The sequence below is a fragment of the Pristiophorus japonicus genome, chromosome 2 (assembly GCF_044704955.1).
Source record: "Pristiophorus japonicus isolate sPriJap1 chromosome 2, sPriJap1.hap1, whole genome shotgun sequence".
Taxonomy (NCBI): domain Eukaryota; kingdom Metazoa; phylum Chordata; class Chondrichthyes; family Pristiophoridae; genus Pristiophorus; species Pristiophorus japonicus.
The window spans coordinates 329,298,516-329,312,680 of NC_091978.1; the positions used below are offsets into that span (position 1 = coordinate 329,298,516).

General features: G+C 43.8%; 1 protein-coding gene across 2 annotated transcripts in view; it reads right to left on the reverse strand.

Moving 5' to 3' along the window:
• Positions 1 to 434: 434 nt before the first annotated feature.
• Positions 435 to 14,165, reverse strand: part of LOC139234667 (cilia- and flagella-associated protein 337-like) — a 120,546-nt gene continuing 106,815 nt past the window's right edge. For both annotated transcript variants that reach the window (XM_070865348.1, XM_070865356.1), the window contains 3 exons: positions 2,021 to 2,166; positions 864 to 961; positions 435 to 751 (listed from right to left, as the gene is read on the reverse strand). In XM_070865348.1, the coding sequence (XP_070721449.1) occupies positions 589 to 751; positions 864 to 961; positions 2,021 to 2,166 (407 nt within the window). In that variant the 3' untranslated portion in view covers positions 435 to 588. The remainder of the gene's footprint in view (positions 752 to 863; positions 962 to 2,020; positions 2,167 to 14,165) is intronic.

Here is a 14,165-nt window from a genome sequence, read left to right on the forward strand (position 1 = left end):
AAAAGTTTGCATGACGCATGAGATGCTGCATGCAAAATTATAGTATCCAGTACACGCAACAACAGATCTATTATGATACCTGGGTTACGTATTGTTTAACTAGATGTTGGGCAGTAAAGATACTGAATGTGAGGTATGCTTACAGGAATGACTAGAGATACTGAATTTGAGAGAATATCCAGCACAGGGCTGAAATTTGTAAAACTTAACATGAATATTTTGACTTTTGGAATAAGCAAACTACAAACTTAAGGGAAGGTGAAGATATTTTGGAATGATAAACCACTAAAGCTGAAACTCTGATTAGTTGAAAAGTTGTACAAGTTGCTTTCAGTGAACATTGAAGTAATTATTAACATCTTGCATTTGGTTACAATCCCAACTATTATAAAAGATTTAAGTGAACATTAATTTTCTTATTTTATACATAATGATTTAACAGACTCCATCTAGAAATCCAAATTATTCAAGCCGTAAGCCTTGGAATCTATTTATGGTTATTTAAAATGTCTTGAGGATTTTTGCAGCTTATAAATGCAGCTTAAACGTGGTGGCATGTCCCATTTTTGTTTTGGTGTTTTAGAGCTCCTAAATGGTATTGTCAAATGTGTTGGTGAGCTCTGCTGCTGGATCAGGCTTGTGGATGTCCATGGAAATGTCAGCCAACTCGTGACAATGCAGTGATTGATAAGCAGTCAGTCTTCCATAAATTTGTTGTTTTTCGATATGCTTCAGCCTTTGTTCCTGCAATCTAAAAGAAAAATCAGCTAAGATCACATTTTCTCTATGTTTAAATGCTGGGGGAGGTCCACAATGGCCATGTTTCTCATGTTACATCCAGGAAGAGAATGGTATACAATTACCTCCTTTTCACAACTGAATCCAACTGTCCTAACTCCCTTGTAACTTCTTGATATTTCATTTTGAGTAAGATCAATGCATCTTCAGATTCACTTTTAACCTAGATCAGATAAAACCATTGTTTAAATTAAATTCAGGAATTAGTCTGCGCTTGGCAATGTATCATAAATTGTACAGTCAAGTATACATACCTCCAACTAACTGATGTATCCAATTATTAAAATCTGATGTGCAAATTTGATTTGATCTTCCTCTCTAAGTTGCTGTTCTTAGCCACATTATTGGAGTGGAGGAGTGGTTATATTTCCAGAGCAAGTGACAAATGCATCACATAGCTGCTAAGAGCGACCTGCATGTTTTGTGGGCTGCGTAAATCTCTTTATGGATGAGTGATTTAATTTGCTGTTTTATCCTACAATAGAATCTAATATCTGTTTCAGCAAACTTTTACAATTTGGTATTTGTATATAAAATTGATTAAACTAGTGCATCATGTTGGTAGTTCTATCATCAATATTTCCTTCATGTATTAATCTTGTAGAAATTATTTTTTTGTAGAACCCATATCAACCCTACCTTTTAAATGCAGAACTAATATACAGTGGAGCGTAAACCTATATACAATAAATCATTGGTGGGGATGACGGGTCAGGAGGGGAAGGAGAAGAGAATCAGTACCAGTAAATTTCATGACCATCTGATCCTCACTGTCCTGGTTCCCACTCCATGAATAAATATATTCCTTCAGTCCTTCACACCAAGCTTGATGAGTGAAATCTTTGCAAATTATGTGGTCTGCTTCAATTGCAGTATAATGTAGATGTCATATTTGATAACTTCCCTTGGTCATATTTTCTATTCGATGTGTTCCTTCTAATTATGTATTTATTTAGATAATATTTAAGATACATTTAATTCGTTTCTCAAGAGAATATATTAGATCTAAAGTGGTCCAGGGCAAAATCTGGTTCACTTGCAAGGTACTTTGTCCAGTGGATCAGAATTTCCCCTCTTTCTCTCCACCTAAATTAAACCCAGTTTGTCTTTTGTTACCCAGCCTACCTGGCCATGACTTCTGACCCATTGCCATAATTTGAAGAAAGGATATGAATTTTCAGACCAATGTTAATGCAATTATGTTCAAGGCATGCACACTTACCTTTTCATTTGTTCCAATGTCACATTGCAGACTCTGCCTCGACTTCCTGCTGATTACTACAGCTGAATACTGTTTTTCTGACTTTTCCTGATCTTTTTCTGATTTTATGCTATGAATATTCCACTGTTCACTTTGGCCAAAAATGCCTACAGAAAAAATAATTTTTTTTAAATTTTCCAGGAGAGTATAATCCAAGCTATGACCTCATTGTGTTGCAGACATTGCTGTCCAATCAGGAGGAAAGGTACAAAATGGATCTTTCTCCATGTGAATGTGTGATGCACCATCAGTGCAAGGTATCCTGCTTAGAAGCCAGGCTATAAAAAACAACTAAACTCAAGCGTCAATTTAGTTTACTTGGTCACACTCTGAGTCAGAATCATAACTTGAACAAATGCTGTAGGTGGACTCTAAATTAATTGTAATTGAAGGGCCTGTCTTTTGGCTTAAATTAAACTGAGGTCCTGTTTGGGTGTATATTTAAGATTTCATGACATTAGTTCAAATAATCAAAAGTTCCGATGGCTTGGCCAAAACTCCTCCCTCAACATCCATTACCAAAAGTAAATTTATTCATCTGTCAGTTTGTTACTATTTATGGTTTCTTACTCTGCACACTATGGTCAGTTTTGATGACGTCACAACAATCACTTCAATAAGGTTTGTTACGTAGAGCCACTACATAAAGCAAGTCTCCTTTGTTCATTACAAATATGAGTTGGCAGTTTGAGGACTTAAACCCATAAACATGAGGCTATGTCAGTAGATGAATGCAAATATGGAACAGTATGGGGCCAGAAGTTACTTACAAATAGCCTATACAACAAAATGTAAACTAGAAACCTGTGTAAGCACAGTCTTGGCAATATGTTGTATTACCAAACTCCCAATAATGCAACCCACTACATAATTTTGATGAAACCTAGATGAGAACACAATGTCACTCCGCACTGGGTTTTATTTAATGGCAATGTATGTCTGGAATTGGTATAGATCACGGAAGGCTGCCAATCTCTGAAATGTTGCAATTTCTGCTTGCAGTTAAGTGAAACCAAGTTAAAAGATTGTGCTTTTCTAAGTATTAGAATTTGAAGAACTCTTCAAAGAATTGTTTCCCTTTACTCCCTACAAATTAATGTTTTCATTTCCCACACCAACCATTCTTATGGGCCCTTCTAAATGACAATTAATTTAGTGTCATTTAGGGAAATTTTGTTTTAGGCCCATAATAATAACTGACATTTATATAGAACAATTAATATAATAAAGCATCACACAGTGCTTCCCAGGAGCATTGTCAGACAGAGTTTGGCACTGAGTCACATAAGGAGATATTGAGGCAGGTGACCAAAAGCTTGGCTAGATAGGTAGGTTTTAAGGAGGATAGAGAGGCGGAGAGATTTAGGGTGGGACTTCCAGAGCTTGAGGCACAAGAGGCCAGAATTGGAGGACTGCAGCGATCTGAGGGTTGTGGGGCTGGAGGAGGTTACAGAGATAGGGAGGTCCGAGGCCATGGAAGGATTGAAAACAAGGATGAGAGTTTTAAAAATCGAGACATTGCTGGACTGGGAGCCACTGTAGGTCAGCGAGCACAGGGATGATGGGTGAACAGGACTTGATGCGAGTTAAGATATGGGTAGCAGTGTTTTGGAAGAGCTCAAGTTAACTGAGGGTGCAAGGTGTGAGGCCAGCCAAAAGAGCATTGGAATAGTTGAGTCTAGAGATAACAAAGGCATGGATGAATGTTTCAACAGTAGATGCACAACGTAACAATAAGGAATTGAATTGGAACTCAAATCAAATGGGTACATTAAGCTAACAAAAGAGAATTTCATAAGGGTTCAATTGAAAGGCACATAAGAGAAGTGAAAAGAAATTGGGGATGATTTTTCTTCATTATCTTTATATCACCTGTACATTTAGCCTTTGTGCTTGTCACTCCTAGCTCCAAATCATTTATAAAGATATTAAACAAAAGAGTTCCAAAAACAGACCCCTATGGGATCCCACTGGTAACATTCTTCCAGGCTGATGACAGTCTTTGAACCACTAACCTCTGGGTTCTACAGCAATTCATCATGTATCCATTGTAAAATATTTCCACTGGTTCCACTTTATTTTCGGCCTTTCCCGAGGAACTGTATTAAAGATCTAACTGAAATCCAAGTACGCCTACATCCATTGTCTCATCCCTATCAAGCTCCTTTGTCACGCCCTCAAAGAAAACCAGTAAGTTAGATTGGCAAGCTCTCCCCTTCATGAACCCATACTGGCTATCTTTTATGATTATATTTATCCAGGTGCACCATGATCTTATATTTAATAAGGGTTTCTATAAACTTTACTGACAATAGATGTCAAACTCAGTGCTCCTGGGTCACTTTTGCTACCATTTAAAAAAAAATAGTAACATCTGCCTTTCTCAGGTAGTCCATGATTTCTGGAAGATTTGTGCCAGAGTTCCTACAATTTCCTTATTTCTTTAAGAATTCTCGGATGCACCTTATCCGGCTCCTGAGATGCACTCCCATTATTCTCTTTGCTAGCCTACATGAAGGTCAAACCGGCCTTGCTACACATTTAAAGTTGCTAGCACAGCCTTTCCATATTCTTTCATCCAAAGTGCTGCCTACAAGCTCTAATGCCTGCTCATTCTAGGCAATCCTATCTCTGGGCATCAGCCAAACAGAAATCCAGGAAAATTATGTGGGAGCTATTTTGATATCACTGCCATGTCATTAATAATGCCACACGTGCTTCAGGCAGGTTCAGGCAATAGCTTTCTTTCCAACCTGGGTATTACCCTAGGAAATGCATTTTTAAAAATTAATTCCTGAGATGTGGGTGTCACTAGCAAGGCCAGCATTTATTGCCCATTCCTAATTGCCCTTGAGAAGGTAGTGGTGAGCCACCTTCTTGAACTGTTTCAGTCCGTGTGGTGAAGGTACTCCCATAGTGCTGTTAGAGAGGAAGTTCCAGGATTTTGAACCAGCCACGATGAAGGAGATATATTTCCACATCAGGATCGTGTGTGACTTGGAGAGGAATTTGGAGGTGGTGGTGTTCCCATGTGCCTGCTGCCCTTGTCCTTCTAGGTGGTAGGGGTTGTGGGTTTGGGAGGTGCTGCCGAAGAAGCCTGGGCGAGTTGCTGCAATGCATCTTGTAGATGGTACATACTGCAGCCACCGTGCGCCAGTGGGGGAGGGAGTGAATGTTTAAGGTGGTAGATGGGGTGCCAATCAAGCGTGCTGCTTTGTCCAGGTGTTGAGCGTTGAGAGTTGTTGGAGCTGCACTCATCCAGGCGTGTGGAGAGTATTCCATCCCACTCTTGATTTGTGCTTTGTAAATGGTGGGAAGACTTTGGGGAGTCAGGTGGTGAGTAACTTGTCACAGAATACCCAGCCTCTGACCTCTCTTGCAGCCACAGTATTTATGTGGCTGGTTCAGTTAAGTTTCTGGTAAATGGAGAACCCCAGGATGTTGATGGTGGAGTATTCAACAATGGTATTGCGGTTGAATGTCATGGGGAAGTGTCCTGGGGCTGAGATGATTGACCTCCAACAGCCACAACCATCTTCCTTTGTGCTAGGTATGACTCCAGCCAGTGTTCCCCCTGATTCCCATTGATTTCAGTTTTACTAGGGCTTCTTAATGCCACACTTGGTCAACTGCTGCCTTAATGTCAAGGGCAGTCACTGTCACCTCACCACTGGAATTCAGCTCTTTTATCCATGTTTGGGCCAAAGCTGTAATGAAGTCTGAAGCTGAGTGGTCCTGCATTAACTCAAACTGAACATCAGTGAGAAGGTTATTGGTGAGTAAGTGCTGTTTGTTAGCACTGTCGACGACCCCTTCCATCACTTTGCTGATGTCTAGCTCAAAGAGGTCTGAGATCTGACATAATGTTGCAACTTTCTCTAACACTGGGGTGTTCATGGAGTGCTGGAATCATAGAAGTTTACCGCATAGAATGACGCCATTTGGCCACTGGCCAGAATCTTTACCTGAGCATTGGGGTGGGTGTGTGTGGGCCATGCAGCGCGTTACTATCCCGAAGAATTCAACAACGCGTTCTGCACTGCGCGTTTAACTCAATTACATCAATTGAAACAGTCAAGCGGGTTTCCCGTTTCCCGGCCCAATTAAATGGAGCGGGTCTGCTGATGTTACTGATGACTCATTTACTCGGATATTTAAAGCAGCCTTCCACACATCCCAGTTGAGGGTTGTTGGAGGAGAGATAAAGGTGGTTTGGAGAGTTGGAAATTGCTGGATATCACAGATTTGTGTGGGTCATGGAGTCACACCGACAGAAGGTTACGTTCAGATTCACTGATGACTCCCTGGAAGTCCTGGTCTATGGAGTCAGAGCACGCAGGGATATCCTGTTCCCTGGGGCTGGGCATAAAAGAGCATCCCAAGACACCAAGAGGGCATGTCTGGAGGTTGCGCAGGAAGTCAGCAGCAGGGATGTAGTAAGGCGGTCCTGGATCCAGTGCCGGAAAAGATTTAATGATCTGATGAGGTCAGGAAAGATGAATGCAATGCCACATTCAACTACATCCTGATGAGCTGGTTACGCCAACCCCATCACTCTGCCTTCCCAAGCCTACTCCTGCACATGTGAGGCCACACCTGGAATACTGCGTGCAGTTTTGGTTTCCATATTTACTTGCTTTGGAGGCAGTTCAGAGAAGATTCACTAGGTTGATTCCGGGGATGAGGGAGTTGACTTATGAGGAAAGGTTGAGTAGGTTGTGCTTCTACTCATTGGAATTCAGAAGAATGAGAGGTGATCTTATCGAAATGCATAAGATTATGAGGGGGCTTGACAAGGTGGATGCACTGTTTCCACTGATGGGGGAGACTAGAACTAGAGGGCATGATCTTAGAATAAGGGGCCACCCATTTAAAACAGAGATGAGGAGAAATTTCTTCTCTCCGAGGGTTGTAAATCTGTGGAATTCGCTGCGAAGCTTGGACATTGAATACATTTAAGACAGAAATAGACAGTTTCTTAAATGATAAGGGGATAAGGGGTTTATGGGGAGTGGACGGGGAAGTGGAGCTGAGTCCATGATCAGATCAGCCATGATCTTATTGGATGGCGGAGCAGGCTCGAAGGGCCATATGGCCTACTCCTGTTCCTATTTCTTATGTTCTTATGTTCTTATGAATCCTCACACCAACCTACCTTATAGGTGCACCCATCCCTCACTCTCCATGTACCTACTCACATCCGTATTTGACTAACCATCACTAACACTCACCCTCATCCTAATGCAATCATAGGAAGTAACGCAACAGGAGGCGGCCATTTGGCAATGTCACACCACTCCCTCATGGTCACCCTCTGCAGATGTAGCCCATTCATTCATTTGGCCATTTTTAAAGAGCCAGTTATGTGTTAGAACTTTAATTCTCATTGGAAAAATCGGAGCTGCAATACAATAGGCAACATAGAAACATAGAATGCAACATGGCTCAAGGACCAAGAATTTTCTTACAGGATGAAGTGGAGGCACTGGTTACTGTAATTGAGGCCAGATGGCACGAGCTGGACACCAGCAGAGATCACATAAAAGTTTCACCAAAAGAAATGAAGAAACACTGGAACCAACTTGCAGAAGATTACTGTGCAATGGTGACCACCCCGAGGTCTGGAGGCCAGTGCAAAAAGAAGTGGCAGAGCCTTGGTCAAGTAGTTAGTGTAAGTAATATTTTCATTTATTCAATGGAATTGCAATCATAAATGTGACCACCTGTATATGTCCCACCCAGCAGAAAGACACCCTCTCTAAAAGGTTATATTTTCATCTTTACAGAGGAAGGTGGCACACAACAAAAGGGAAAAAACTCGAACAGGAGGAGGCCGAGTAAATCTGTACCCACTGACACCCTTAGAAGACAGGGTCGCTGCTTTAAAGTCCTGCTTGGAGAAAATCAACCACCACTGCACAAGCTGAGCCCACACTTGGGGGGGAGGGTAAGTCCTGCAAATTCCAGTCTGGCTTTGCTAAATGTTAAGTACTGCGCAGGCTAGCCATGCTTCAGTTCATGGGGATGTCTCTGTCAGCTATGCTTTGGTTGATGCAATGTGCTAGCATTCATCGTGGTCCTTCAAATGAGCCTACTACTTGCATTGTGTGTTCCTACTCATGCCACCCACCCTGCCCCCTCCTCTGCTGCTAACCATTTGACTGTTCTGTTATATTTTGCAGAACTTGAGGCCAACCCTGACGAGGCTGAAGCCGATGCAGGAGAAGATTCAGACACGGACGAGCCTAAAGAGGAGAACATCTTCCAATCCCACCTTCCAGACCAAGAGCACGGCGGTGATGGGGAGGGGTAGATGATGGATGAAGCCCCCACTGTTGTACTCATGCTGGAGGAGGTGAAGGTGCCGCCCATTGAGTTGCCAGGCCCTTTCCTGAGCGATACGAGTGTTGAGACATTCCATGGTTTCACACAGTCCGAGACTGGGGATTCCAGTGGGGTGCAACGAGGTATACCCAGGGCCCCACTATCCGAGGCTGCGGGTCCCAGTGGGATGCAGCGAGCCACACCCAGGGTGAGGAGAGGAAGGAGAGCTTGACAGCGATCTCCTGAGGTGCAGGATCTAACAGATGTGGTTCAGATGATGGCAATGAGTGCGGAGAGCATTGACCTTACACGATCACTCCTGGACACCATCAGTGGGGTGGGTGGGTGATGAGGTATCGGGACTGTCAGAAGTAACAATACTCTCACGAGAAATGGGAACACTGTCCGGGCACATGAGGGAGGGAATGTCGCAGGTAGCTGATACACTGTCGGTGAACATGAGGGAGGGAATGTTGGAGATCGTTGACACACTGTCAGGGAACATGAGGGAGGGAATGTCACAGTTAGCTGCTGCAATAAGGGAACAGGCTCAGACCCCATGCCCATTGACAGAATAAATTGCCACTCCGACTCCAATCCTCAGACCAGCCTCTGAAGAGGCCCAAGCCAGGCCTTTCACATTACAGTCTGCCCCCCCCCCCCCCCAATCAAGAAGTGCGCATTACCCGAGATGTTCGGGAAAAAAAGCTTGGTACCAACCCAAGAAACGCTGCGCCACCACCTGTGGGCAGGGGTGGTGTCAACAAGACCAAGCGCATTGGGCAGTCTTAGAATAAGGTCGAGGAGAGATGGGTGCAGGCTTTCTTTGCTGTTGTTCTTATTATTATTGTTATTACTGTTGTAACTGTTCTCAAGTTAAAAGTTTTTTCTAAGTTATGTAAATTTACAAGTTTAAAAGTTTGTAAGTGATCTTAAAGTTTGTAAGTGATCTTAACTGAAAACTTACAAGTTTGATACAAGAATATTTTTATTAAAGTACAAACAAGTGTTTGTTAAACTTTTGAATAAAATATATTTTAAATTATAACTGAATCATTTCCATTATTTGTTCCATTATTAACACAACTTTTTGAAGCAAAGAAGAATCATTTCCATTATTTGTTCCATTAACACAACACAACATTATAGAACAGGTCCAACCAGTAAACATGGTGCATTTGGAATAGTTGCTGCTGAGCCTTCAGGCAGCAAAGCGTTCACGGACGAGCTGCTGGCGCAAGGCTCAAGCAATTGTTAATTGAGCCCATAGTCCCCAATGTCAGAGGGGTGTGGCTGGGAGAGGGAGCTCCCTGGCTGGGAGTTTCTTTGACCCCAGCCTGCCATCCACTAGGTAACCAATACATTGAGTGAAAGGAAGTGAGCACAGGTAGATCTCCAGACTTGGGTTCTAGTTCACACATCCCACTCTCCCCACAATGAAAATGTGACAGCTTAGTGAGCAAGCCAGGCGCCCTATCCAAGGGGGCTGAGATGGCCCCCAAAATGTTTTCTGTACACCAGTGGCTGCCCAACACTGATTTACCTGCCCCACCCCACCCAAGTAAGGGATTCTCCCATCACTATCTAGGGGCAAAGACTCCTTTTCACAAACCCAGCACAAATAACCCTTTTCACAGCCCAGCCAATGCTTCATATGCTGTGCATGAAGTAATCCGGAGCATCATCATAGGCGGTCCCTTGAACAGAGCACAAAGTATCAAGGTAAACAATAAAACCCTTATATTGATAAGCTCACTGAATATAATATGACCTCTCAGTCCTTGACTCTTTGTGTACAGGCAAATGAGGCTGTATGACAGACCCGACATCTGAGGCTATAAACTATGAATTTTAATTTATTAATTACAATTAGACAGGTGTAAGAGTAAATACAGCAGATACCACTATATTATAGGAACATAGGCCGAGATTTTCTGGGGTTCAGCGAGCGCAATCGGTGGCGGGTCAGGTGGGAAAGTGTATTTTTTCCCCCAACGAGTTGGGACCCCGCTGTGATCCCACCGCCACACGCCTTTCCCAATGTCAGGTCTGTCAACGCTGAGCAGACCTGGCATGCAGCAGCAGCGGACCCAATTCAGGTCATTATGACCATGTTTAGAGATCATTAAGAGTACATTTGAGCTCACCTTTTGATTTTACGTGCTCGCCCACGGGGTCCTCGCTGTTCGGGGATCACGTTTGTTAAGCTGAGGCAGGAGTTCAGTGGCCATTGAATCAGTTGTTGAGTTGACAGCTTCAAATTTACAGTAAAAGCTCCCATCTTACAGAGATATCTTCCCTCAGCCACAAACTTTTCCTCACTGCATTTCCACAACAGATACAACATGCTTCAAGTCTTTATACAAGTCTTCATCCAGTTTGACCTCATTATCTCTCTCACCATTGACAGATCGCTTCTGTCATCTCTACTTCACCTGCCATCTATTCCATCAGCATGGGTGTCCTTTATACTCTCGCACCTTGGTCCTCTGAATCCCACCATGATTAGCTTCAACACCAGCAGCACCAGGCACACTAGCAGCACCAACAACACCACCAACCTTCTCTGCAATCACCTGATGCTGCACAGTACACAGGGCATCAGCACCTGACCACATTGCTGCCCGGGAGACCAGGGATGACCTCACCAAGGCCAAATTTACTTCACTTGACATTGTATACCCTTGGCTGCCACATGATGCGCCAGGTTGGCACCACCCGACACCAACACCATTAAGCATCCCTACAATGCCCAAGCATACTTTCATACTCACCACCATTGCGGGTGGTGCCTTTATGTCTCACCATTCACTGCAACTCACTTCCAAAGGTGCACACAAATCTGTCCAAGAATGCAAAGTGTATTCTTAATGATCTCTAAACACGGTCATAATTACCTGAATTTCAATGTTTGACACCACATTAACAAAAACTTTACATGCATATTACATGTTCTTTAGTTGGTATGATTGCATTAGGATGAGGGTGAGTGTAAGGGGTGGCTAGTGAGAAGGTGATGTGATAATGTAGACAGAGCAGGATGGGTGGAGGTGCAAGGTATGTTGGTGTGAGAAGGATGTGCAGGAGTAGATGAGAGAAGGCAGAGTGATGGGGATGTGATGAGAGGCACAGTAGGATAAGGTTGAGTGTGGCTTTGTACTGAGATCATTGAAAAGTTTGTGGCACTGCACCCAGGTCTTCCTGACCACATTCCTGCTTGTGCCCTTCTCTGCAATGTGCAACCAAGCTGTGTTGATCTCCTGGGGAGGTCACTTCCGCCCATGGGAAGGTCAGAGGACCTCCCTGCATGCTGTGACTCCCTCCATAGCATATGGAGGGAGTCATGGGAGAGCCTGGGTGCAGCCATGTGCCTTTGTGCAGTCATTGTCAGTGTTCACAGCACCTCAAATGTCAAATTAAAGTTGGCCGTGGTCCCTTTAAGGAAATCGGCTGATGACGCTTCATTAAATGATGTCACCAGAACCGCTTCCTCTAATTGGCCGGGAAATGCGCAAGCTCAATCAAGGTAAATTTGATTTACACAGAGGGTTGGAGCCAGCAGCGGGGTTGGGATTCACCACGGACCCACCGAGGTTAGTAAAATTCCGGCCATAGAAACAGGAGCAGATCTTCAAGCCTGTTATGCCATTTAATTAGATCATGGCTGATATGAACCTCAACTCCATTTATCCGCCTTTGATCCATATCCCTAGATATCTTCACATAATAAAAACCTGTTGATCTCAGTCTTGAAAATATCAATTGATCCCCAGCATCCGCAGCCTCTTGGGAGAGGGAGTTCTAGATTTTCACTATACTTTGGATGAAAAAATGCTTCCTGATTTAACTCCTGAATGGCCTAGCTCTAATTTTAAGACTGTGCCCTCTGTTTTTGGAATCCCCCCACCCCCCACTCACCAGAGGAAATAGCTTCTCAGCATCGAGTCAATTGAATCCTTTTAGCATTTTAAATACCTCAGTTAGATCATCCTCAACTTTCTAAAGTCAAGGGAATACAACCCAAGTTTATGCAACCTGTCATCAGAATTTAATCTTTTTAGCACCGGTATCATTTTGGTAAATCTGCACTCTACCCCATCCAGGCCCAAAATATCCTTCCTGAGGTGCAGTGCCCAGAACTGGACACAGTACTTCAGATGGGGTCTGACCACAGCTCTGTACAACTGCAACATAACTTCCTCCCCTTTGTATTCAAACCCTTGAGTGATAAAGGCCAACATTCTTTAGCTTTTTCATTACTTTTTATACCTGTGCACTAACTATGTATGTAACTATGTAATACTTGCCACCAGAGGGCGTGACTGTTGGAGTCCTATGGTCACCTGCACACACGTGCAGAGCCAGTGTAAAAGTTTGGCTGCCATGTTGTTTAGGGACTCGAGTTGTAATAAAGAAGACTAAGGTCACACTAAGTTTAGCTCACAGTACTCAGCCTCGTGGAGTTCTTCTATACATAACAATTGGCGACGAGTAACAGAATATGAACCTTCACGCAACTATGCTTGCCGTTGGAATATTAGAGAGATTTGTAGAGGGTGATGATTGGGAAGCCTTCGTCGAGCGTCTCGACCAGTACTTCATGGCCAACGAGCTGGAAGGAGACACTAATGTGGTCAAGCGCAGGGCGGTTCTCCTCATCGTCTGTGGGCCTAAAATATACGGCCTCATCAAGAATCTGCTCACACCAACAAAACCAACGGAGAAGGAATATACAGAGTTGTGCACGCTGGCTTGGGACCACCTCAAGCCGAAGGAGAGTATCCTCATGACCAGGTATCGTTTTTACACGCACCATCACTCCGGGGGCCAGGACGTGGCGGATTATGTCACCGACCTGAGACACCTCGTGGGACCTTGCAATTTTGGAGCTGCATTGGGGGAAATGCTGTGGGATTTTTTCAGTGCAGTGCAGCAATTGTCCGGCCAACTCACACATGCTAGGATTTGAACTTAGACAATCAACCAGGGAGCGAAGGGCTCCGGATTGCCTCATGGGGGGGGAGTGATGTTATGTATGTAACTATGTAATACTTGCCACCAGAGGGCACTACTGTTGGAGTCCTAATGGTCACCTGCACCCACTTGCAGGGCCAGTATAAAAGGTTCACTGCCATGTTGTTTAGGCACTCTGGAGTTGTAATAATGAAGACGAAGGTCACACTAAGTTTAGCTCACAGTACTCAGCCTCGTGGAGTTCTTCTATATATAACACTAACATTTAGTGATTTCTGTATCTGGACACCCCAATGCCTTTGCTCCTTCACAGCTTCTAGTCTCTCACTATTTAGAAAATATTCCGATTTGTCTTTCTTGGAACTAAGGTGGACTATCACATACTTCCTCACATTGAACTTCATGTGCTACAGTTTTACCCACACACTTAGTCTGCCTATGTCCCTTTGTAACTTCTTGCTTCCACCTACTCAACTTAGTGTTCCTACTAACTTAGTATCATCTGCAAACTTGGACATGCAACTCTCTATTCCTTCATCCACATACATGGTGAAAAGCTGAGGCCTAGTACAGATGCCTGGGGGACACCACTTGTCAAATTCTGGCAATCAGAGTACATTCCCTTTATCCCTACTTTCTGGGGTCGAAATTCAGTTACGCCCTGTTTGGGGCTAGTAACTGAGGCGAGGTGGGACTTCCTGTGCCCAGCGCCGAAGTCCCGCCCAATCATGAAATTGGGGTTACTGCCCCCAAGAGGAAGTGGAGCACAATGTCGGGCGCTCCACTTCCTCTCGGGGCGGGACCGGCG